The sequence below is a fragment of the Hippoglossus stenolepis genome, chromosome 20 (assembly GCF_022539355.2).
Source record: "Hippoglossus stenolepis isolate QCI-W04-F060 chromosome 20, HSTE1.2, whole genome shotgun sequence".
Taxonomy (NCBI): domain Eukaryota; kingdom Metazoa; phylum Chordata; class Actinopteri; order Pleuronectiformes; family Pleuronectidae; genus Hippoglossus; species Hippoglossus stenolepis.
Window position 1 is genome coordinate 18,833,789 of NC_061502.1, and position 25,131 is coordinate 18,858,919.

At 44.3% G+C, this 25,131-nt stretch overlaps 2 protein-coding genes across 3 annotated transcripts in view; both read left to right on the plus strand.

Annotated features, from left to right (window-relative positions):
* Window positions 1-350: 350 nt before the first annotated feature.
* On the plus strand, window positions 351-2,037 carry ptrhd1 (peptidyl-tRNA hydrolase domain containing 1). The gene is made up of 2 exons (XM_035144741.2): window positions 351-588; window positions 1,541-2,037. The coding sequence occupies exons 1-2, from the start codon at window positions 379-381 to the stop codon at window positions 1,709-1,711; spliced, it is 381 nt and encodes a 126-aa protein (XP_035000632.1). The 5' UTR covers window positions 351-378; the 3' UTR covers window positions 1,712-2,037.
* A 3,200-nt stretch (window positions 2,038-5,237) lies between these two features.
* Window positions 5,238-25,131, plus strand: part of ncoa1 (nuclear receptor coactivator 1) — a 32,784-nt gene continuing 12,890 nt past the window's right edge. For both annotated transcript variants that reach the window (XM_047338108.1, XM_047338109.1), the window contains exons 1-3: window positions 5,238-5,921; window positions 16,042-16,285; window positions 23,253-23,358. In XM_047338108.1, coding sequence (XP_047194064.1) covers window positions 23,270-23,358 — 89 coding nt within the window. In that variant the 5' untranslated portion in view covers window positions 5,238-5,921; window positions 16,042-16,285; window positions 23,253-23,269. The remainder of the gene's footprint in view (window positions 5,922-16,041; window positions 16,286-23,252; window positions 23,359-25,131) is intronic.

Sequence of the window (25,131 nt, forward strand, 5' to 3'; positions counted from 1 at the left end):
TAACAATTGTTTGTGTCACAGGAAATATGATGATCAGGTGATTTACTTTTTCATATCTGATTGTAAATTAATGGTTTTTAACTGTTGGTCAAATAAATGAAGCAATTTTAATCTCTCCCACTTTGGGGAAGTTACAGCAGAAACTACTCATTGTCCCACATCTGTGAAACTATGGTCTGGAATCTGAAAGGAGGGTTGTCACATGTTTATATCTGTGAGTTTCTGCAGCTTCACTTTTATTCTGTTGAAAATTCAAAAGTACAGATTGTTCCCTTGCCTGAGTTTGACCTGCAGTTCTAAAAGTGACCGATAGAGGGCGGTGTGACTTCTCCGTGAGGCTGAACCGGAAGAGAAACAAAGTCTCTTCCTGTCGGGAACATGGCGGCCTCAGGAGCCGGCTCTCCGGCTCGGCTGGTCCAGTACGTCGTGGTGCGGTCGGACCTGGTCCACGCGCTGTCGTGGCCCCTGGGGGCCGTGATCACTCAGGCGTGTCACGCCGCCACCGCCGCGCTGCACGTGTTCCGCTCGGACCCGGACACGGCCCGGTACCTGGAGGAGCTGGACTCCATGCACAAGGTGGTGCTGGGGGTGAGACCCGCGCTGCTCCACTCGGCTGTTGGTTCCCTGCAGGAGACTCTGTCCCCGCAGCTGCACGCGATGTGTCTGAGTCCAGAGGACAGGTCCTCGTGTCCGCGGCTCACTGCTAATGTCCGGCTTCATTATCTGTCAGAGACAGTTCGTGACAGCAGCGTTACACCTTTGTTTTTAGCCAAGGAGCTAACTCTTAGCTAATTAGCTAACTCCTAGCCAATGAGCTAACTCTTAGCTAATGAGCTAATTCTTATTAACTGAATCACTAGTGGGTTAGTTTTTAAACTTGATGTCACTTAGAGGTTCAGTGTTTATTGTTATAAACTGAATATAAAATAATCCCAGTGCTGTTTTCACTTGTTTGATCTAAATCCACTCTGATGATGAAGAGGGCCTCAGATATTTCTTCTCACTCCCTGAGGGCCACAGCTCCACCAGTAGGATACAGGAGAGTTTCAGAGCAGTGGAAAGCTGGACTCTGGTAGAAGTCTCTGAAATGAGAGGCTCTGCCTGAGGTTTCCTCTCAAATCATAACATACATCGTCTCAAGGCTCTTTACGTTATAGAGAAACAACTGTTCTCACAATGAGCAGCACTTTGGTAACTGGGGAGAAAAACTCCCTGATTCACTGGAAGAAACCTCTAGAACCAGATTCCAGAACCTCTAGAACCAGACTTTAGAACCTTTAGAACCAGGCTCAATGTGGACGAAGTGATTCTACGCTAAAGAAAAACCACAATTAGTACGATTTAGATGAAACACACCAGTGAAAACCTCACTGGGATTATTTTATATATTCAGTTTCTGCCAATAGATCTTTTCACCTGAATCTCACACACTGAACCTCTAAGAGATCTGCTTGTATTCATCATAGATCCACACATCCAGTAACATCACGTATCTTGGATCTAAGAGTGTGTGTGTCTGTGTGTGTTTGTTTGTGTGTAGGTTCCAGACGAGGCCGCCCTCACAGCTCTGTCAGAGACCCTGACTCAGGCCGGTGTTTCCCACAAGCTCTGGCTGGAGCAGCCGGAGAACTTCCCCACGTGTTTGGCTCTGAAGCCGTATCCCAAAGAGACGGTGCAGCCGCTGCTGCGCAAGTTCAAGCTCTTCAAGTGATGTCCGTTAAAAGACTCTTCATCTCACTGCAGGCCTCAGAGGCTCCTCTTCATCAAACCTGTTTACACAATGACCTGAGAGCGTCACATGGTTCCTCTGCATGAGAACAGCTGTAATCCACAGGATTAAAATAAGGGAAAATGCTAAATGTGTGAAACTGCATCAATTTGTTCAGAATTTACAAACACAAAATATACCTTGTGTCTGTTGTAGCTTATTGTGATCATGATTTATTATTAATGTGGCACAGCGCTTTAATAAATTGTGTTGACACGTACGTCACACACACAAAACTACCATCTAATAAAGTCTTAAATCAATGTCAATATTTTGAATTCAAATTTGTTATCGCAATTTTAATTCTTTAATTTGAACATGGAACATTTCTGCCTTACTTTTTTGTGCTGTGGTATGAAAGCAAACAAAGTTATGATCTTGTTATTTACGCTTCATGTAGAAATACAAAGTGCGTCTTAGAGTAAAGTGTCTTTGTTAAAACTCTACGATATAATAATGATGTATTTATTGTACCTGGATCTTTGAGCTGACTGGTTGTTACGTCTCTATTGTTCAACTGGAGACGTTTAACCTTTCCCACAGTGACGGGCGTCACCTGCTGACCTTCACATTTCACCTGATTCTCTGAGGGGCCCCGTGACGCCCCCTGTTGGTCAGATCGGATTCAGACAAACAGTCAGTGACAAAAACACACAGACTTTCATAAGTGTCTGTACGTCGTGAAAGTGAGTTTCTTTATATCTGTGCAACAAAAACATAACTATAATAAACTTTATTCATTTTGCATCTATTTCCAACACATTCTTATAGTAGATAATATAAAATAATACAAAACGTGGGATAATTTTGTCAAACTATAGATGTAGTGAAACATTTCTGGATCCAACCCTTGATTTTCAACCTGCAGTGAAATTGAACATGTTCCTCTCAGCTCCTCCTCGTTTGGTGCAAATCAATTTTTGTGTTATTCTGCTGAAAATAAGCCGGTAAACAGACGTCAGGTTTATTTAAAGGTCTGATTTCTTTGAGTGTGAAATGTGATGCAGCCTGATTGAATTTAAAGGCTGTGATTGGCCTTTGTTCGAGGTAAGTGCTCAACTGAAGAACTTCCACAGTGAATTTAACTTTTAATTAAGTTTTGATGTTGAGCTCTTGGTGTCAAACGTCATGTATGAACAATGGCAGTGTGTGTGTGGGTGTGTAGTCAGCAGATAACCAGGGAGGGACTCAGAGGAGTAATTGCCGATTGGTCGTTTGTTTCTTCGCCGCCTGTAGTTTGACTGGACTCCTCATGTGACTCATGAACTCGTGGGAGTTTGAGCAGATTCCTCATTGTTTGGTTTGTTGTGATGATTGTTGGTGAGCGAGCCTGAGGAGGGCGGTGGAGTCTGAGTCACTCACTGTGTCTCACTCTAAAAACATCCGTAAACGTGGCCATGTTTACTGTACGTGCACGACAGCGGGCACGTGTCCACTCCATGCAAATCAAGTATCATTTGAGCCTCTGGGCCGTCGCTGACTCGATTCCCAGATGATTTCATGAATGAAGGGTGTGACGCCTGTCAATCAAAGAAGTCACTGAGTTTTAAAATCTTCTCTGAGAAACAATCATTTAAAGATAAATGCAACAGAAAGAGTGAAATTTAAGACAAAACACTAATTTAAATAAAATGCATCAGGCTAGAAAATACATCTGTTACTTATTTAGTTATTTATATGAAATACATCTGTTTGACTCTGTTTGTTTGTGTGCGTGTGTGTGTGTGTGTGTGTGTGTATAGATGTGGTTGTGCATCATCTTACTTCAACTGTTAATTGACTGGAAATGAATCAGAAATCATTTAGTTTGATGAGTTAATGAGGTCAAAGGTTACGTTCTCAGCCGTGTCAGTTTGTTTTTGTGTTTGTCAGTTTGTGTGTTTGTTTGTTTTTGTGTTTGTTTGTTTGTTTGTTTGTTTGCAGGATAACACAAAAACTACTAAACTGATTTCCACCAGACGTGGTGGAGGAAAGGAACTCGGGCCTGAGAGGAAACCAGTATGATTTGGTGCAGAGGCTGATTGACATGTGGATCCAGAAACTTTGTTTAACGATGTTTTAAGATTAATGAATCATTCAGGTTGTCTGCAGATAAACTGTGGCCCTGATAATTTCATATTCTGGGTCGAGTTCATTGACTCCAGCGCCCCCTGGTGACCCTCAAAGGAAAAGTGTCATCCATAATGAATAGAAACAAAAGAAGATTAGAGTAAAATATACGTTAAATTGGTTTTCATGGTCTTCATTGGTCTTCTTCACCCCCGTCAGTTTGTGTGTTTGTTTGTAGCAAGATTACACAAAAATAACACAATTTAACAAAAACTAATTGTGAGATGGAACCTTTTTTCTTGATTTTCATGGATTTCTCACAGAATAATTCATGACTCTTGATAACAGAACACGTTTGGAGGACTGTGTTGTGCGGTTGTGTGTTAAACGTGGTTTTATAATGTGTCTGCTGGGGAATCGCACTCTCCCAGTTTTAAATAATGTTCTTCATTAATTGTCTTGTGTTGTTCGGTGAAGACAAAGACGTTTCCTCACGTTGTCCTGAATGTACCAGAGCCTCATGAATAATGGAGCTGCAGCGCATCAGACAGGAAGCAACACCAGACACTATGGATTCAGTACACACACACACACACACATCTACACGGACACACATCTTCACAGGTCCACACGTTGTTGTTGTGTTGTGTGTCTTGTCATGAGGGACCATGGGACTGCATCATTTGTCATTTGCTGGGTAATTGTTTTGTTTGCGCTCTTTTTGTGTCTCTCTGTTGTCCTTAGGGTTCTCTTGCTCCATGGTCACGTGGCGACAACACAGACACACAAAGCATATGACAACTGCACACTTGCTCTGTTCGTTGTGTGTCTTTGTTTTATAGTGTTTTATCATCGTCATCACACATGTCCTTCTTTATCATCATCTTTATCATACACATGTTCTTCTGCATCACATATATGTTCTTCTTCTTCTTCTCATCTGTTCTTCTTCATCACATGTTCTTCTTCTTCATCACACATGTTCTTCATCACACATGTTGTTCTTCATCACACATGATCTTCTTCTTCATCACACATGTCTTCTTCTTCATCACACATGATCTTCTTCATCATCACATGTTCTTCTTCATCACACATGTTCTTCTTCATCACACATGTTCTTCTTCTTCTTCATCACACATGATCTTCATCACACATGTTCTTCTTCTTCATACATGATCTTCATCACACATGATCTTTTTGTTCTTCATCACACATGTTCTTCTTCATCACACATGTTCTTCTTCATCACACATGTTCTTCTTCTTCATACATGATCTTCATCACACATGTTCTTCTTCATCACGCATGATCTTCATCACACATGTTCTTCTTCATCACACATGATCTTCATCACACATGTTCTTCTTCTTCTTCATCACACGGAGTCTTCTGCCCGCTGCCCTCCCCGGGGGCGCGCATGGACGCTCCTCGTGCACGAGCAGCCCTGTTTGTTTGTGTTGAGAGCTTGGAAATGGCGGAGAGCGGAGAACGAAGCGATAACTTGGGTTTGCAGACGCGAGTGCGCCGACATTGAGACACGGAAACCGACCGCGAGCGATCCACGGAGCCGACGAGGATCCCCCTCAGCCGATGGGACTCGAGTCGCACTCGGCCAGAGGAGGATCTGTGGAGCGGGGTCTGGGTTTAGCGAGGTGGTTAGCCAGCTAAGCTAACCGCGCTAGCAGCTCGTCGTTAGCTCCGCCGAGTCGCGCTGGTTCTTTCCACGCAGCCGCTTGTTTGTCAACAGAAGCCGGACGTTCGACCAGCAGCGAGCCCGCTGGCGACCCAGCTCCCCCCGCGACCCCGTCGAGCTCGGCCCGGGGTCGAGCGCGGAGATCTCACGGCGAAGTGCGAGTGGATATTAAAAAAAAAAAATTAAAAAAAAGAGAAAAAGTCCAGACATCGGACAGTCCTGCAAGTTTAGCTGGTTAGCAGGTTAGCGGGTTAGCGGGTTAGCTGGTTAGCAGGGGCGAGCTAACCGCTGCTGTCTGGTTCCGAGCCGCCGTTCACATGGGAATAACCCGCCCGGGGTGACGGGCTGCGGGCACAGCTCCGCCGGCAGGATCCCGCATCAGCAGCTGGGACGGACGAGCAAAACCAGGTAAGAGACCCGAGAGACACCCCCACACCCCCGGTGAACACATGACAGCATGTCAGCCCCCCCCACGCCCCCAAAGCCCGGGACCGGAGCGGCCGCTGCGGCGCGCGGAGGACGCGCTGCGGGGCCTCCACGCGCCGGACCCGGGGCTGTTTCCCCCCCCACACACCCCCCCACACGTAACGAAGCTGCAGCGGCGCCGACACCATCTTCTGCAGCGCGCGGTGCTCGGTGGGACATTTTGCTTCCCTCGCCACCTGCAAAGAAGCACATCGGGGCTGCTCTTATGTAAAGATGTCAACAGCGCGGTCCGCCTCCAGGGGTCGCTGCGCCGCGTCTCGGTTCACCTGCGCCTCTCTCGGGCTCCTGGACGCGAGGAGCCCGAGAGGACGCGTTGACCTCATGGCTCCTGGTCCTGGTCCCGGTTTAACTTCCACATGCACGAGAGAGATGAGAGAATCTGTCAATAATCAGATCCTCAGCACTTCAATCACCTCATACCTCAAATATCTGTACTGTCAATGTCTCCATTAGCACGTACTACTGGTTCTGGAGCCATTTACATACTTTTTAATGTCAGTATAACAGATCTGGCATCAGATATTAATGATCAGCAGCCTAAACCAGTGAATGAATGAATGAGCGTTGCAGCTAATGATTGTTATCATTTCATTGGCGGGTTATGTTTAAATCAGAATTCTAAGATTCATTATGTTTGAGTCCAAATCTTCCCTTAAATATCTAGTTTATGATGATATGTGACAGATAATCAGCATGGATCTGAATACTTTGCATATTGTCCCCATTGTTCGGCTTGAAAATAATCAACTATTCTTATATGCAACTCTTAATACCTGCACATCTTATGACTCCTTGAATGATCCAGTTAACTGCAACTTAAAGACATGTTATTAAAGACTGTCTAGACCGTACCCTGACATGCACCCCCCCCCCCTCTAAAAATGAGCTGTGATTGGTCGCATCCCTTTTTTCCGGCAGACTCTGCGCCATTTGTTAATTGAGTCGAAGTAACGAACACGGACGACGTCTTTCTTGTCTTCGTTGCATTTCTATAAGAAAAGGTAATTGCTCCTCAACGTCAAACAGCTCCGACTCCAACTCGATCCACTTAGTAACACTCGCTATTGTTCTGAAGTAAAACATGGACGCCAGAGAAGTTGTAAACATGTGGACCAGAAACCAGAAGAAGACTCCAGCATAGAAACTCGACCTTCACATTCACCTATGCACAGCTATGAACTGTTACCTACAGCTTGGCTTTAAGTGGTCATTAAGGCAATAAAAACTCTACACAAACATGGTCTGTTATCAGAAAAAGATGTTGTAACTGGTGAGTCTGTCTTTAGAATCCCTCCTCTACCTCAGGCCACAGACCGGGCCTCAGGGGTTCAGCTGAAGCTCAGGTATGTGCCCCTGCTGCAGAGAGCGAAGTACAACCTGCCTGTCAACAACAAAACAAAAACACATCGTAGTAAGAAACGGGAAGTGGTCGTTAAGAGCTGGGTTTTTTTATTTATTGCTTCTTCAAAACATAAAAACAATGACTCACTAGTTTTACCTTGTAGCAATAAACCAGGTCAAGCGATACATGCAAACACATACAGTACATGATATTATTTATAGAAGATGCAGATCTCTCTGACTCTGGAGAAGAGATGAAGACCCTTAACTAGATCTTGTCACTACACGGTGACGTGCTAAAGGGCTATAGTTACCTTCGGGTAAAAGACGAAGCATGTGCATAATAATTGGTGGAGTCGCACGGGGAAGGAAAGTGTTGCTGCTTCAGGATTCTAGACGCACGTTGTACGTCTGTCATCAGAGTACAATGGTAAGAGTTTGATTCCCGTGTTATTACCCACATGCTGCAGAGCCCACCTAAGGATGAGACACGTTTTTAGGCATATTGTTGGGAGTGGGAGTCTCCCTCTTCCTCCTTCTCCTCTTCCTCCTTCTCCTCCTCCTCCTCCTCCTCCCAGCTAAGCTCTGTGTCTGTATGGAGAATGAGCAGCCATTTTAGCACTCAGCACCGCTGCAGCCTGCCTGCCACTGTCACAGCATTCTTCCACCGGAGCTGTAGGAGGTGTTTGAGCTGTTTGTTTTGACCCCCCCCCCCACCCCCTTCAGGACACCTGCAGCCAACCTGTGGAAACGTCCCTCTGATGCTTTTATAGAAAATGAAATGAACATCCAGCACAAAGCCGAGCACTGGTTAGCGTCGGATCAGTGAGGGTCAACCCACCACAACTTTGTTTTTGAGACAATTGCACTTGAATGTCTCAGTTGTCTGTGTTTTCCTGGTTTTGTAAATCTGTTTTTGATTGTGGAATAAAAAGTTTCATATTTATGTCGAACTCACTTTTAACTAGGCCAAGGCGAGACGGCTAAAGATGTTGTCAAGAGTAAAAAATGCCATATCAGTTGCTAGCGGTAATTATCACGATAAATGTCACATTGTTATTTCTTTTAAGATTAAAGACTGTTTACGTGTTTTTCTAAACTCTTCTTTATGAGCAGACAATGACAACACTTCATAAACGACATTTTACAAACCTGAGGTAGATCCACTGTCTTCTTCGCTCCTCACTGTGTTTGCACTACACATAAGCAATATATCGATAAATATTTAACCCTTAGATTGCACGAGTCACCGTTGCTATGGTAATGTCTGCCATCTGCAGATGTTTGGAAACGCTGCTGATCCCATTTAGTTCCAAAAAACCCCGGGGCTGCGTTATTCGTCTGGATGAGCAAAGACAGACATTTGGATACGATCACGCGGTCGTTTTTTATTGTAAACACTTGCAGTCCCACCTCGTCATTGGTCCAAGAAAACAAATCCCTGCTCGTACTTTTTCGCTATTGCTGCTTCTCGTTGGTAGTATTTTCTGTTACTAAGCAACCAGCTGCAGAGTAGACAGTCTCCTGTTTACATCAGCTCACTGCTCATTGTACGTGAACGGTTACGCGATGTGCCTTTGCAGGTAGACGCTCACGCTTTATGTTCCCTAAATCTTGATCTTTCACTCATGTCTGATATCTTGTATTTTCTGCTTCTGCCATCACCGGCTGCCAAAGTTGGAAATTTCACAAATTCCACACATAGTGGCTTTAAATATGAAATTCAATATTTAGCTGAACCTAAATGACCCTGGATTTTGAGGCCAACGCACATATTGCTATTTGAGTTTTAAAAAATCTAAATATCGGCTGATACTGATATTTGATGAGGATTCTTTTGAATGTGAACATGCATTTCTCTCCTGACAATTCATGGTTCCTTCATCAGCCAACGCACGCACAGTATTTTATATATATATGTATCAACGATGTCCATTCAAATGTTTTTGATCAAGCTCTGCAAAATAGTCCCTCTTATTATTTTGGCTTGACCTTCAAGAACGTTTGTCCTTCTGACCTGACGACATCGAGCTGCTTTGCTTGTTTTTATAATTACCTTTTTAGTAATGTACATAAATCTCTATGCTGGATAGGAGCGGTGGATTAACCGTTTTGGAGGTGAAGCATAAAGTCATCTGGACTTGAGTGTCATCGACCCACATCTTGTGGTTTTGTGTTTGTTTACTTAAGGGATATGAGGGAAAATGATCTTTTTTAGATGTTTTTGTAATGAACCAGCGACGTCTACATTTCTGGTCCAGTGTCAGCATGCGACCAGCGTGGGGGGGGTTCCTGGTTTACACAGTCCAGACAGATCAGTGTTATCACAAATCCGAGCGTGCAGTTCGAACACTGGTTCAGATCATCTTTGATACTATGCAGTGGGACATGCAGGAGCTCTTGTTTCTGCTAAGTTGAAACAGATTTGGCTGTTGCTGTAACTCGGTGCTCTGACTCAGTCTAAGACAGCAAAACACACACACACACACATGCATACTGTCTTCAGCTGCTGTGCACGAGCAGAATGCTGGGAAGAGGAGAAGAGCGGCGCTGCTTCAACTCCGCGCTGCCTTCCCTGCTGTCAGAGCGATGGCCTACATTCTCGCCTGGAAAAAAAAAAAAGGCTTGTGCAGCAGACTGTGAATTTGTGAGGGTTGGAAGGAAATGGAGGGAAGGAGAGAGGTAAAGGCGAAGAATGAGAGAAACAGAGAGACTGCGTACAGGAAGGAACTGAAAGGGCAAGCGAGAAAACAGAGCATGGGGAGTAGTTGTTGTGTTGTGAGTTAACCGTCAAGCCCCGATGGCACGTTTTCTCTTCTCTGAACAAGGTCAGGCCTCCATCGGAAGATTTGCACAATACTTTTCATTTCCAGTGAGGATGTGAGTTGGTGTTTTCTAATGATGTGTGTGTCAGAATGATAAAACAGAGAACAGAGATGGCATAAGAGGTGGAGAACCTTTTTTCCTACGTGTATGATTCTCTGCTGATGTGACGTGGATGTGTGTGTGTGGCCTGAGGACGCTGTCAGGTGACTTAGAGGAAGTTTAACAGTTATCCTCTTATCCACATCTTTTATGAAGTGGAGCATGAAGGTGGTTTGTAACTGGGTTTGAAATATGTGGGCGGATAGAGACTCCCAGTTTCACCAATATGTTGCTGAACAAGGTGCAGTCAAAACCTACATTTTTCTTTGGTATTTGTCAGGGCGGACGGCACTGTGGTGCAGTGGTCGTCTCACAGCAGATATGTTCTGTTGTGAGTGCTGTCCCCACTCAGGACAGGGCTGCCTCTCTGTTGTTGTTGTTGTTGTTATTGTTGTTGTTGAGTGAAGCAGATGAATGAACCTGGGTCTCATGTAAATCTGATTTGAATCTGGCTCAATCTTTTAGCCTGTTCTTGGAATACATCTGCAATGGATGACATTTCAAACAAACAATACAAGCTCTCAGTGCTCCTGAAGTCACATCATGTATCACAGGATCAAACAGATTTCACCCCAGGTAGAATTATGATAAGTCAGTTTAATAATGTCTCAAAAACGTTTGTTATCCCTTAACAGTTAAACTTCTTTTTATTTAAAGCCACTGAAAGATGCTGTGTACGGTGCTGCCATGTTATATGTATTAATACGTGATTACATTGTATTCTTACTCCCTGAAGAGTTTGGCAAACAAACAGAGTCTCTCTCAAAGTGGATCGCAATTGTTTCATCTACCCAAACAGCAGGGAAACTGGAAATGTAACCACAGTATTGCCTCATCTAATTATATGGCCGTAACCAGTGGCAGGTGACTGTCGGAGAAAGGGTCTGACTGGAGTCCTGCTCACGTTGTGGCCGACCCAGCCCAACGTGGGCATCTGTGCAGTCGCAAACATGCAATGTCTTTGAGAAAATAACGATTTTGCTTTCGATTCCCGCGCACTGGCCACTTCAGACTCGCTCCTGACTCAGGGCTCGAGGATAAGTGATGCAAGGTGAAGTTGTAGAGACGCGAGTGAGTGCAGGTAACAGTGAGAGCAGTCGTGAGGACACGGAAACTCTGTCCTCTAATTCACATCGTTAGAAACTTCAGTGTTGTGGGTGAATAGTGGGTGTAGGAGTTTTTATCTGTGTCGGGACTCTCAGGATAAACGGACTGATTTATTGCACAGTAGCACGGTTGCAACGCGCTGCACCAGTGATCAACAGCGACAGAGTGAAACTGAGCATTTACAGGAAGGAAGTGGCTTGTTTGTGGTGAACGCAGGCAGTTAAATTACAACTGAGGTTTTCATAATATTGTGGTTGTTTGTTATCTTTCCACCCACTCACTGTATTGAGGAAAAACACATTTGAATTGAATCTTCTGCCAAACAGGTTCAGTTTTCACCCGTCGGTTTGTTGGTTTGTCAACAGGACTAAACAAAAAAACTACTGAGTTCACTTTTATGAAAACTTGAGGGGAGTTTTTTTGACATTGTCATGTGGCTGCAGACTCTAGCATGTGAGGCCTTTTTGAATTTAATGGTTAAATGCTGTTCACATGCTGCGAGCGCGACACACTGTGCAGCCTCTTTACGTGAAGCGCTCTTCAGCAGCAGTTATCGATTATGGCTTTTTACTGGGAAGAAGCTGATTCGCTTGGTCGATGTGATTATCCAATAAACATCATATGATACGTTGTCAGGTTAGGGACGGTGGAGATGCTCTGTAGCCGTGCTAGTGACGAGTCGCCAGGGCATCGTTGGTCTTCAAATCTCAATTATTGCTCGGACGGACTCTTATGACATTAATGGTTGTAATGTAATGTAATAATAAGGGGTGTAATGAATATCCTCAGCAGTTCTTAATGTTTCGGACTAGTTACGCTCACTCAAAGTTTATACCTGCTGAATATTAGTGCGTTAGCGTTGTCGTCGTGAGCTCAAAGCACAGCTGGGACTCTGCTTAGAACAGAAGTTGAAGTTATTTCTCCACCTTGTTCACCTCTTATTTATTAATTAGCTTTCAAAAGGGAAATCCCGCTGAATCACAGATGAAGCATCTTACTCTGTTAGCAAAGACCGAATATTGCATGCGTTTATAATTATAATAACCTTCCATTACTATGAAATGTATGATGGTCACATGGTCACGCTCATATCTGAAGGTATTTATGGTCTCTGTTAATTATTAGGTCTGTGTTTATTCTTCTCACTTGTAGTTCCTTCTAAGGTTTGACTTATCCTAACCCTGTTTCACGAGGGGAGTCGGTCGTCTGAAGCGTCTCATCTTTCCCCTGATATCGACTAAGGACACGTCCGTCCAGCTTCTCTTGCTTCCTCTCTCCCACCGTTTCCCCGCTCGTCCCGTTCGGCCGAGACGCAGGTTCCCCGAGGTGTGGTTTTCATCCCGGGTCTTTTCAGCTGCACTTGACGTATAAGTATGTGTGAAGGAAAAACAGGTTTGGTGACAATGCTAGTAATGACTGCGGTGACTGCACAAAAGGTGTCATGTCACTGACTACACAGCAGATAGCAACTCACTGTGCGAAATCAGGTTAAGGAGAGATACTGTGTTTACTTAAGTGCGGCGGCGGTGTGTTTACTGTGAAACCACAGGCAGACGGTGAGTTGTTCTCTGCTTCTTCGTTTTGGTCCTACCACCAATCTGAGCTTGATGTAAGTCATTATATTGTGTTATCATACATTAGGGATGGTATACAGGTTCAAGGGCTGCTCGATATATTCATATTCAGATTGCTAAATGTCTAAATCAAACACTAAATGTGTTACCAAGAGTTTGCACAGGAACATTTTACTCTTTTTAAAATGTGTCCGATCATCATGAACTTCATCAGCTAAGGTTGGGGAAAGTAGATTTGATGATAAACTGCATCCGTCACGGACAGATTTCATTCTTTTGGTCTTTGAGGGACATTCCTCACTCTGCTTGTGCTTGTGTCCACACTTTGTTTTTTGTTTTTAAATGTTTCCTGTGATCCAGTGTCGAGCACCACACTTACACAAAAGACGAGGAAACTCGCCACAGATTGTGGCGAGGAAAAAGAAAGCGCTGTGATTACGGGACACACGCGGCTGTAATTATTGACCTTATCAGCTGTAATTGGCCAGTTAGCCAAAACCAGTTCACCAGATTGTGGGGGGAATTATCTCACACTTCCTCGTTCCTGTTTTCAGCAGTAAACAGCCACGACAGAATAGAAACACTGACTTATCAAATATGAATATACGTAAACTTAAATTAAGGAAGCACCTTGTAAAAGAGACTTTCCGCCTCAATGGAACTAACCTGATGAAGTAAAGGATAATTAATTGAATTATTTAAATTAATAGTAATTGTGTTGCAAACATTGTGAGTAAATGTTGGGAACTCTTGTGATAATATCTGCATATTTGATTATTCAGACTCTGATTTAAAGATTCCTCTTTGAGAGAGTTAAACCACAACCCCCAGTTGTTTACAGGTAAATCCTGCTGCTTCTGCTGCCCTCTTTATCACACACTGGCATTTTATTAGGTGCACATAGCTGAAACTAGTGCAGCCGTCCTGCAGTAAATCCAACCTTCATGAAGGTTTTATTGCTTCAGATAGTGTCCATGCCACTTTAGGAGGCTGCGGTTAGTGGTGCTGTTGAATCGTATGGCCTTATATGCAGTTCCATTCAACGAGGGCTGAGTGAGTAACAGAATCGCCTCTCTGTGTAATTCACATCCTCCGACGTGATCCAAACAGTCGGATGCAAATCTCTCTGCAGCAGATGTGGTCAAATCTGAGCAGCACAAACCGTCATGAGGGAAAGATTTATTCCATCTGACTGCAGGGGTTTCAGCGAGGTGTTTCAGTGTTACATAACAAGGTGTTGTACTCCGAGTGCCGCGCGGCATGTGATGCATTTCCTCTCATTAACTGCATATCTAATTGGATTATTTAAAAGAAGAGCAGACGTCTGATCTCGGAGTCCTTGATTGACCTTCTTGCCAATAGCGTGTGCTTGTGTGAGCCAGCAGATAATGTCCACATCTGCGCCGCTTGTCACGTAGACCTTGTCCTTGCGCTGGCTTTTGATAGAAGAGGCACAAAGCCAGTCGGGCCGTTCCAAAACAAGTCCGTTTGGGCTCGATCACCCAAGCTGAGACTATAGTTTGGACCAAATCTGGTGAAAGACACGTGCAGCTTCCTCTCAAACTCCGTGAAATCAAGGACAATGTGAAATACAGGCTTTTTGTCGTATTGCAGACATGCACAGCTACAGTTAACGACACGAGTTGTGGATGTGAGGGGCCGGAGTATGAGGCCGAGCTGGTATTCGTTTCTCTATGCATGTTTAGAATATATACGTCGGCCGGATCCTTTTACCATCCTGCTGCAAGAAAGGCGACACTGCCTTTCCTGAGCACGCATGCACATCTGGAGCGAGTCCAGATCTTTATTAAATATGCTTGATATCTTTACTCGCTGATGTTGTCACTCTTGCCGATGAAGCTCCAGCTTGGCATGTCACCACCGGTACCTGAAATCTCAGTGCGCTCACTTTCTTAAAAGATTCATCCGCTATATTTAATTCAAGACAGAAATGAGAATGAGAGTTAATGTTGTTGCTCCATTGTTCCTGATGCCTTTTGTCAGATTATATATTTTTCTTTGACAAATTTGTCAAAAGCAGGGATGGAAATTGTCAAATACTTTTTGTTTGTGTTGTGTATCGGATAGAAAGCTGGTGCTCATTGGAAAACACACATTTTCACATGTACCTGTTAACTCAGGATAGGTCATAAACCCAGGTTCATGTCTCCGATCATTTTGGTCGATATTTTGATGATCATGATTGACAGCCGAGAGGTAGAAGACCTCGATACCTTTGCTGTGCACACTCAGCGTTTGTAAACATACTTCAAGAAAGTGGGATGAAAACGAGACGTGTTGTCCATCTTTATATATTGTGTATATATAGTTTATGGTTTTGACCTGCAGGTTTTTGATTTCATGTTTTCAAAACCAGAGGCAACAGCCAAACGAAGATGTCCTGGCAGCTCCGTATTCAAATGTTTTGGACCGATCGTGTTTCACGATCGGTTGTGATGAGTTGTTTCCCACAGAACAAGGAAAGTGGTTCCAACTTTTTTAAAACCATCACACATACTTATCCCCTTTTTCATGCGGAGCCATGATGCAGCAGTGACTCTGGCTGCAGATTGAAAACTGCACTGTAGCGCACAGCTGCAACTTTCTCCAGACGGAGTGACTGATGTGCATGTTGCACCGGGGTCAGCTCTGTGTCAGCAGAACAGATGGAAACAGTAACCGTGGAGGGGACGCAGATCCAGTCAGACATTTACAACCAGCTAATAATGACAAGAGCTCAGACTCGTCCAAACACGAGGCTCAGGACGACCACGACGATTTGTTAGGAGACCGGGGAGCTGTGTGTTAACAGTGTTTGCATTTTTTACGCCCGCAAGTCTTCACTTTAAGGTTTTATTGACATAAATATATGAACTAGAGGAAGCTATAAAATAACATTGTCATACGAGGACACTCCCAACGTGCCTGGTTATTTTCCTGCTGGTGACGGAGTCGGTGACCCTCTTCAGGTCGGTCGTCATGACGAAACATTTGGTTGTGCTTTGGCGTGTGGATCTCATGATATTGACTGAAGTTCCAGGATAATTAAAAACCTACAGTATTTAATTCTCATATTTATTTCTCTGTCTTTCCAGTCTGAGGCCAACAGGCTTCTCCCCCCCCCCCCTGCACCTGGGATGGTGCCATGCGACAGAGTGGCTGTGGAGCCATAACCCCACCACCACCACCACCACCAGCAGCAGCTCCATCATCTCAACTCTGAGACCACCACTGACCTCACCCCCTCCAGGCTCCCCTTCCTCTTTTAAGCTTTGCTCAGAGCCCTGGACAAGGCCACCACAGACACCACATGACTCACCCACTGGAGCCCTAGATCAAGTGAGTGCAGCTGCTCAGCGTTGTGTGTCTGTGTGTGTGTGTGTGTGAGTGCTGCAGTACGTCTCCCAGGTGAATACAGTGTCGCAGCCTGTGGCACATTCTAGCAAGTACCCCTGTTTATTATTCACGATCGATTCCCACTGAATATCCCTTGAATATTCTGTCGTATCGATTGGGAATGTGTGTAAATTGAGTTTCTAACTGAGGCTGAAGGCCATGTCTGTAGGATGGAGGTGAGCAGAGGTCAATATTCAATATTCTGAGAAGCTCAAGCAAGTATAGACACCGGAGCTGGTTTTCCTTTGTTGTATCGAGCTGAGGACGAGCCTCACACCTCACGTGCACACATGCACCATGTGACCGGAGGGGGGTTCATGTTGTTATGTAATATTGCTGCTGGGGCTGCGATTTAATATTGGATGTAATTACCTAATATTCTGTCAATTATATTTCAATCAGCTGTCGCGTTAACAAACGATGTGAATACATTGATTTATAAAACAAATTGTTAATACTAAACCAAACTAGATTGTTGGATCTGCTCTTTTTTTTTTTACTTTGTGCGTTTTTAAGATCAACGGTAACTTTGAATAATAGACATTTCCCTGCCTCTGAAACCCGAGAGAGAAACTGTGTGTGTTCTCATTTACACTGCATGTTCGGTTGGCCGAGTTTTTGAAAGGCACTGTCTCCGTGCAGACTTCTCCGGCACGTCAGTTTAATTATAAAGAGGCCGGTTAGTTCATGCTTAAAAGATAGTTTGGAGAAAAAGCACCAGGAAGATAACCCCCCTCCTCCTCACCGCTCTGTCTCTCTCTCTCTCTCTCTCTGCATTATTCTCCTGCACCATGTGCTCTGAGATTCAGGGCCCCAGAGTGGCTGCAATGCTCAGAGCATCCCAGCAGGTCTCACCAGGCCTCCCATCGCGCCTCTGGAGTTGAAATGAGGACACACACACACACACCCCCCCCCACACACACACACTCGCTCACAGATTACACGGAGGCAAATTACGCAGCGGAGAACCGGTGGCGTTCAATAAGCGATGAATATTCACGTGGAGTTATCTGTCTGGCAGAGGACACGTTTGGAGGCGGATGTTATTCTAATAAATGTGGATCTTTTTAATTATATATCAATGTATTGTGTCGCCATTTTAAGGATTTAGAATGGAATTTAAATGTTTTATGTGCATAGAAGGGGGCGGCTCCCTTTCCATGGCCTATAATAGAATTTCTTTTTTTTGCATTTGGGTTATGCATATTGTATGATTTGCTCGTACCATATCCCTCGTGCATCCTTACACTAGATCTCGGTTTTCTGCTCCCGTTGTTACACGGATGAGAGAAGTGTGTTTGTGCAGCGTGCGGTCCCCTGGCTGCACCGCGGCACTGCAGACGGCTCCACGCTATGTATTCTATACACTCAGGAGTCTGACGCGCTGTAGTAGCAATGTGGAATTGAGCCGAGTCCAAGGTTATTTCTCACTCTCGGTAAACATCCTGGATCTGGGTCTACACAGATGGTGGGAAACAATGGACTGAGACTTAACAGGGCATTCAGTCGAGGAGCGGGGACTCTTAAAGGACCTCAGCCTGTTTCTGTTTTTGGCATGTTTACCACAAATCATGCACACATTACTTTTTTTGAATCGTGTTTCTCATCTTTTACGCTTCGGCTGTTGGATTCTTTTAATTCCAGTAAACTAGAACGGCACTTGGAGAGGCCCATATCTCCGCCAAGCCCACCAACTGAGATCAGATCCGTCCAGATCCTGATCCAGGTCTGCACCATCTTTCACCTGCTCATAGATGTGTCAGATTTTTTAATTTTACCTAGAAGATCTCTGCATTATTTCTTGATCAATTCACACTGTTGAGATTTCTCCAAAAGTTAATTAGTTCTTCCTTGGCTCATTCCCCATAAACATAACCTCCTTGGTGGAGGGAAAGTTAGAGGCTTTAGAGATGATTTTATTGAAAATTATGTGAAGTGCTGAATCTATTAATTCAGTTTCATGTAAACCAGCTTCTTAAATGTGAATACCTGCAACAAGGAGGTTGTGTTTTCATTTGTTTGTTTGTGTTATTTAGCAGCGTTACACACAAACTACTGTTCACCAATCCCTTTAAGTTGGTGACTTTAGTTTGATTGTTTGTGCGTCGCAGTTGACTGAACGTAACTTTTCATGCGGCACTTTGAGCTGCATTTCTCGTATGAAAGATGCTATACAAATAAAGTTTATTATTATACGACACGATATAAATTATCGAAACCAAACCTTATAATCATAACAAGTGAAACAGATCAGGGCGAACCCGACGGAACAAAAGGAATCACCAACAGAAGAGCACTAAGCACAGACTCATCAGGTGATGATTAACATCAAATGATATGAGGAATGATTATGAGTAATTAAAACAATAAACATTTGCATGACCTCCTACACGCTTAACTGACGAATCCACTGACCAGGAAACCAACTGTCATTGTCAGTAAACTGTTGAGGTATTTTAAAAGCTTTTTACTTTTGTCAGTTGCGTTGTTGTTCTGTCTTCGCGCAGCAGATTTTCCGGTCAGTTTGCTCCGACTGGTTTGGTTCCCGGCATCTTCGGCCATGTTTACGTGTGACGGCAGTTTTGAAATATGGGTCAGATGAACATGCCTCGGGTGATGACTACGTTCCAGGTGCATCCACTCGGTTTCTCTGTGGATTTAGTTGTTGGTAAATTGTTTTTCCTTTGTCCCGCTTATATATAATAATATTTATTAGTTTTCTGGAAAGTAATATTGCAGCGGTCTCTAAAAAGTTAGTAAATTAAATCACTGTGCTCTGCTCAAAGTCAAGGTCACGACATTTGTTTCAATACTAAATCACATCTCTGCCTCTCGACACATAATCAATAATCAGACTGGGTTTTGGTAAAGAACATTTTTTTTGTAAACAATTATTGCGATTGCTTTGTTGATTTGTGGAGTAAAGTGACACGAGGCGTTTTCAGACATAAACATGTTCGGACAATTGCAGTGACGATAAAGTCTTTCTATTCTAAGTTCAGGAGAAATTCTCTGCATGTCTGAAATCAGCTAAGTTAACCAGCTGTCTGCCTGTAATAGTTTATTTACTGATTGACGATGGAATCTGTTTGTTGCTGATCCTAGACCTGCCCTCATGTGGAAGAAATCTCCTCCATGCAGATGTGTCTTCACGGAAACACACACGGCTGCAGCTCAGTGAAACGTGCTGCAGCGAACAAGCACCCGTGCACACGTCTCATGCAGCACATGAGAGAAAGTGGGTGCACCGTGGCCCTGTTTGACAGAAACTGTAAACATTCCCTGGTCATGTCCTATATTCCAGAGGGGGGGGGGGGCCTTAGCAACAGTGACTGAGCAGCTTCTCATGGGCTGTACCAAGTCAGTGGAGCAGGGGTGTCACGCCGTGTGCAGGAGCTGTGTGGTTTATCTCACGGGGAAAATAATTAGCAAGTATTTCATTAGCAAGTGTGAGATGATATCACGTCTCTGCTGTTGAAACCCAACATTCCAGGCTTCCTTGACAATTACAGTATTTTTAGGGAAATGTTTGAGGTTTATATTTTTTTTTATATTTATGGAGAATCTAATAAAACTAGCTAAATATTTTTGGATGGCTGTTCTGGCGCCATTTTCCCTCGACTGCCATAGATTCTGAAATTAGCTTAAATAATAAAGTATGATCTGGTTAAAGGTTGTATTTACTTTAGGCGTATTAATAATGGATCATAATGAATTGTCAGTCTTGCTCTCTTTTCTCTCCCCACACATTTACACTGTCCTGCCTCCACCACCCCCCCCCCTCTCTCTGTAATCTACATTATTCATTCCCCGCTCTCTACCTGGTGGTCTCTTCCACACCCCCTCTTCAAGCTGTACATTGGTGCTGTTGTGTGTGTGTGTGTGTGTGTGTGTGTGTGTGTGTGTGTGTGTGTGTGTGTGTGTGTGTGTGGTGGCGAGGAGGATTACACCGGGGCTCGTTTTTCTCCCATATGTTTTTGTTTACCGCCGCCCGTATGTGTGACAGTGGGACGGAGGCTCTGTTCTCGCCGCAGCTGTAGCAGTTCTAATTATACCTGTTTTGAGTCACATGTAGAACGGCTCAGATGTTATAATAAGAGCGAACTGTGAACGCTGTCATCTGTTAAATAGCGCCGAGTTGCACACATTGAGTCGTCATGCGAAAGGTTCATTTCAGGCCAATTTAACAACAGAGATTTGTTTATTTATGAAGCGTGTTGTGTTACCACGCTACCTGGCTGCAAGCGAAAGATGCAGTTAGTTACCTCCGCCGATTGTGTTTTCATCTGGCTTTGTTTGAGTGCGGGGAATTTGGTGCGGATCCAAATAAGCTATTGTCAGGGTTGACTTTACTAAATGAACTTCCTTGAGATAATACATGTTGTGATTTATCGCTGTGCAAATAAAATTCAATCAAAGTGGATGAAGCTGGAAACATAGACCTATTATTATTATTATTATTGACTTTCACGATGGAAAAGCATTTTCTTTGAATATCCTTTTTCCACTATTTTCCAACATCTTATAGGCAAAAAGATTGATCTAGAAAACAATGAGGCAGATTGATAATCAAAGTAATCAGATTATTATTATTCTAGCAAAGATGTTCGAGCAGCAACAAACAAGATGAGCAGAAAAGTGAACCGGTGCGTCAGAATAAAAGGGGAACCTGCTGACATTGTTATGATGTGGATGGAAAGCCGGCTATTAAGTATAACAAGGTGGTATTAATCATAAACACTTATCAGGTGGGAGGAACTGCCGATAATGAAACATAATCATAATAGTGGGGAAACAGGAAAGACCAGGAATATGACCACGGCTGTTGATGGCCTGTCGGCTGATGACCACACACACCAGGCTTCCCTCGGCGCTTCGGCTATTTGTTAGACAGCGTGTTGTCATCAGTGTGAATGTGCAGCCAGAGCATGTTCATCATCTGTACAGAGCCTCAGAGTGCAGGGTGTCCACTGGGTTCTCGGTAAATCATTAAATGTAACTGCATTGTAGTTTATGTTCATGCCGCCAATAAATCACACCCGTGTTGACTTATTGCCAAGAATATAAAGGAATATAAAGTGCACGCATTACTTGGGCTTGTCAATGATCATAAATGATCAGCATACGGGCGCCAAGGTCATTGTGGAGCGATGGAGCCTCGCTCCTCGGCTCACAACCAGGGCCACAAGTGTCACAAGTGTCACAAGTGTCACAAGTGTCACAAGGGCCACAAGAGCCACAAGGGCCAAGTGTCACAAGTGCCACAAGCGCCACAAGGCCACAAGGGCCACAAGGGCCAAGTGTCACAAGGGCCACAAGGGCCAAGTGCCACAAGGGCCACAAGGGCCAAGTGTCACAAGGCCACAAGGGCCACAAGTGTCACAAGCGCCACAAGGGCCACAAGGGCCAAGTGTCACAGCACAAGGGCCAAGTGTCACAAGGGCCACAAGGGCCAAGTGCCACAAGTGCCACAAGTGCCACAAGGGCCAAAGTGCCACAAGGGCCACAAGTGTCACAAGCGCCACAAGGGCCAAGTGCCACAAGGGCCACAAGGGCCACAGGGGCCAAGCGCCACAAGGCCACAAGGGCCAAGCGCCACAAGGGCCACAGGGGCCAAGCGCCACAAGGGCCACAAGTGCCAAGTGTCACAAGGGCCAAGTGCCACAAGTGCCACAAGGGCCACAAGTGCCACAAGGGCCACAAGTGTCACAAGCGCCACAAGGGCCAAGTGCCACAAGGGCCACAAGGGCAAGTGTCACAAGTCACAAGGGCCAAGTGTCACAAGGGCCACAGGGCCAAGCGCCAAGGGCCACAGGTGCCAAGTGTCACAAGGGCCACAAGCGCCACAAGCGCCAAGTGTCACGTCACATTAGAGCGGAAACAATTAGTTGATCTCGAGGTTTCTTGACTTTTCTTTTTTTCAACACTTTTCTGTTCTCTGAAATGAAATAACTTGGCTAAACATGACAAAATACATATACTTTGAATTAATATTACCTGTATTCATGGTTTGCAACTTAAAGCTCTTCAGATGCTTCAGTTTCCTTCAGTTTCTTCTTCTGCAGCTCTTGAGTGTTTGTTTGATTTATTGCTTTGGTTTTAAACCCTAATGCCTGATACATTAAAAGGGTTTTTACTTTAATGTTTGGCTAAATTGAGGTTCACTGCTAAATGTCGCCTGCGCACGGTTTGCCTCATCAAATGTTGCAGCGTTCTCTGTTGCCATGGTTACACCCCTGAATCTGCAGGAGCGAGTGAATGAAAAATTCAGACTGAAGAGGAAAGTCCAAGATCTACAAGACAAAATATTAGGGAGGTATATACATATAACGCTGTAGATCTCTATCACATAAAGAATATATGTTGAATCTGAGAAACATAAACAGGACGTTGATTCTTTTCTGAGCAGTGGTTCAAAACCCAAAGATTTTATTATCGTCGTTATTGATTACAAATGGTCGACTTGTCGTTTTATCTCTACATTCTTCAGACATCCGCTTTCCTTATTTATGCGGATGCTTGTTTGTTTGTGTTTTGGAGTAAGACCATATGCAAATATCTCTGCCTGTCATCTTGTTTTTCCTCTGCTGTTCTAAAAACACACTGAACTGTGACCCGAAGCTGAAGTTCATGCGAGCCGTCCACTGTGTGAACCTTACCACCGGCATTATGCCACGACAATATGCAAATGCGACTTGTGTATGGCCATAACAGCTCTTATGTAACAGATGATTGTGTCTGCAAACAACACCCTGCGGTTTCTCCGGAGGTACTCGAAGAAAAACACTGATTTTTCACTCGAAAATAACAGATTATCCTGAAAGGAAAAAAACAAGATCAAGGGTCGTTATGGTTTTTCTTTTATTTAGTTTCTGACCCGTCTCTTTATCGTGTGTTTCCTCTTTCTTAGGTCAGTTGAAGCTGAAAATGAGTGCAGTAGGGGAAAGCCCCCTGGACCCTGCCACGCCGGAGTCACGCAAGAGGAAGGGCTCGCCATGCGACACATCAGGGCAAAGGTAAAGACACAGCCACGTCTTTGTGTTTAGGTCGGTGACACCACATTAGCAAAAATATACTGTGCACAGTAAATTCCTAACAGGAGGGATGTGCTTTGATATTAATGGACCATGGGTACCCCGGGAACGAGAGGCAAGTGTCTTCCTGCGTCTTCTCTGCGCTGAGAGAGACAGAAGCTGCTTTCACTCAGCCCTGAACTTTTCTTAACTTCACCTGGAGGAATCGTGTGTGAAGGCAAATGTCCGATTTAGTAAAACTGGATATAAACCTGACTCATACAAAGTCTATGTAATGTCCCGTTGAGCCGACGTGCAAACAGATCTAGAGCTGAAACTGGCTGAGGATGCAGATTGGATTCGATGACGTCATTAACATATTTATCAGGTTATTTCAGTTCCACAGTTTCAGCTACAATCCTCAGTTTTGACTCTGTTCAGTCAGATGTTAGGTTTTGACCTCGTCTTGTTACCTTTGTCTGAATTTCCCCGGTGTGTGTGGATCAATAAAGTTTCATCTTACCTCTCGTCTTATCTGGTCTGACGCGACAGTCGAAAGCCTGATGACGAACTCACAAACTATGAGCATTTTAAAGTATTTAATCAGGGAATCGAACGGTTTCAGATTCCAGTTTGTCCTGTCAGATTCTTTTAGCAGTCGGGGAAGGCAAGCCTGAGAAAACCGCAGGAATATGTCCAGAGAATTCACAGTGAGTAGGCGTGTTGAAGACATTTCTAACACGCAACAGACGCAAAACTGGAAAAAAACTAAAACAAAATACACGTAGGAGACGTAGAAGATGAGGGAACGAGTCTGACTCGGACAATCTCCTGGAAATATGTGAAAGACAGAAACTCCGGAGAATGTCCAGACCCCCTTTCCAGTCCGTTACGTCGGATCGTTACACAGGACGATTAAAGAAGAGGAATAAGAGTCAGAAAGTTGTTTTCTTTGTAAATGGTTATGAGAAGGTGGAACGCGCTGTGCGGTGAAGGTTTAGCTGTAGTTTGGGCTAAAGGTCAGGACAGGACATGCAGTGACTAAACAGTGAATGTACTCACTGTCCTGTGTGTGTGTGTGTTTGTGAGTCAAAAAGAGGCAAATATCTGATGTAAGCTGATGTAACAGGCCAGTTAGCATTTCTACAGCAGCTACACGCAGCCACTGACCAGCGCATTCACACACAGCAGCGTCCTCCCCCTCCTCACCCCTCCTCACCCTCCCTCCCTCCCTCCCTCCCTCCCTCCCTCGCTCGCTCGGTTACCACGCCTGTGTGTTCTGGCCGGCCAATGCACTGACCTACTTTTGCTGTTGTCGTCTCACACACACACACACACACACACACACTCACACACACACTCGCATATACACACACATTTCTTTTTCTTTTTTTCCCATGTTTACCACATACCTTGCTGCAACTCGTCGGTCTGAAAGTATATTATTGCAACTGGAGAACAAGGATAAGCACAAGGCCGCGCAAAGAGGCTTGAGCTAAGGACGGATTTAACTTATTTCTGCACCAGCGTTCAACTCTACTAATGTACGATAGTTTTTACATAACATGAAAACAAATAACAGGCGGTTTGGCAGCGACCGGGGGGGAAAAGCTACAGCAAATAATATGCATTTCACAAACCACCTGTTTGTTTGTATCAGCGTCAACTTTTTCTTATTGAAAATATATTGTTCTCTTATATGTTTATGTTAAAAATCACTATTAGTTAGTTGATTATTATTTATTAGTTAATAATTAGCGAATTAAAGCTAAATCC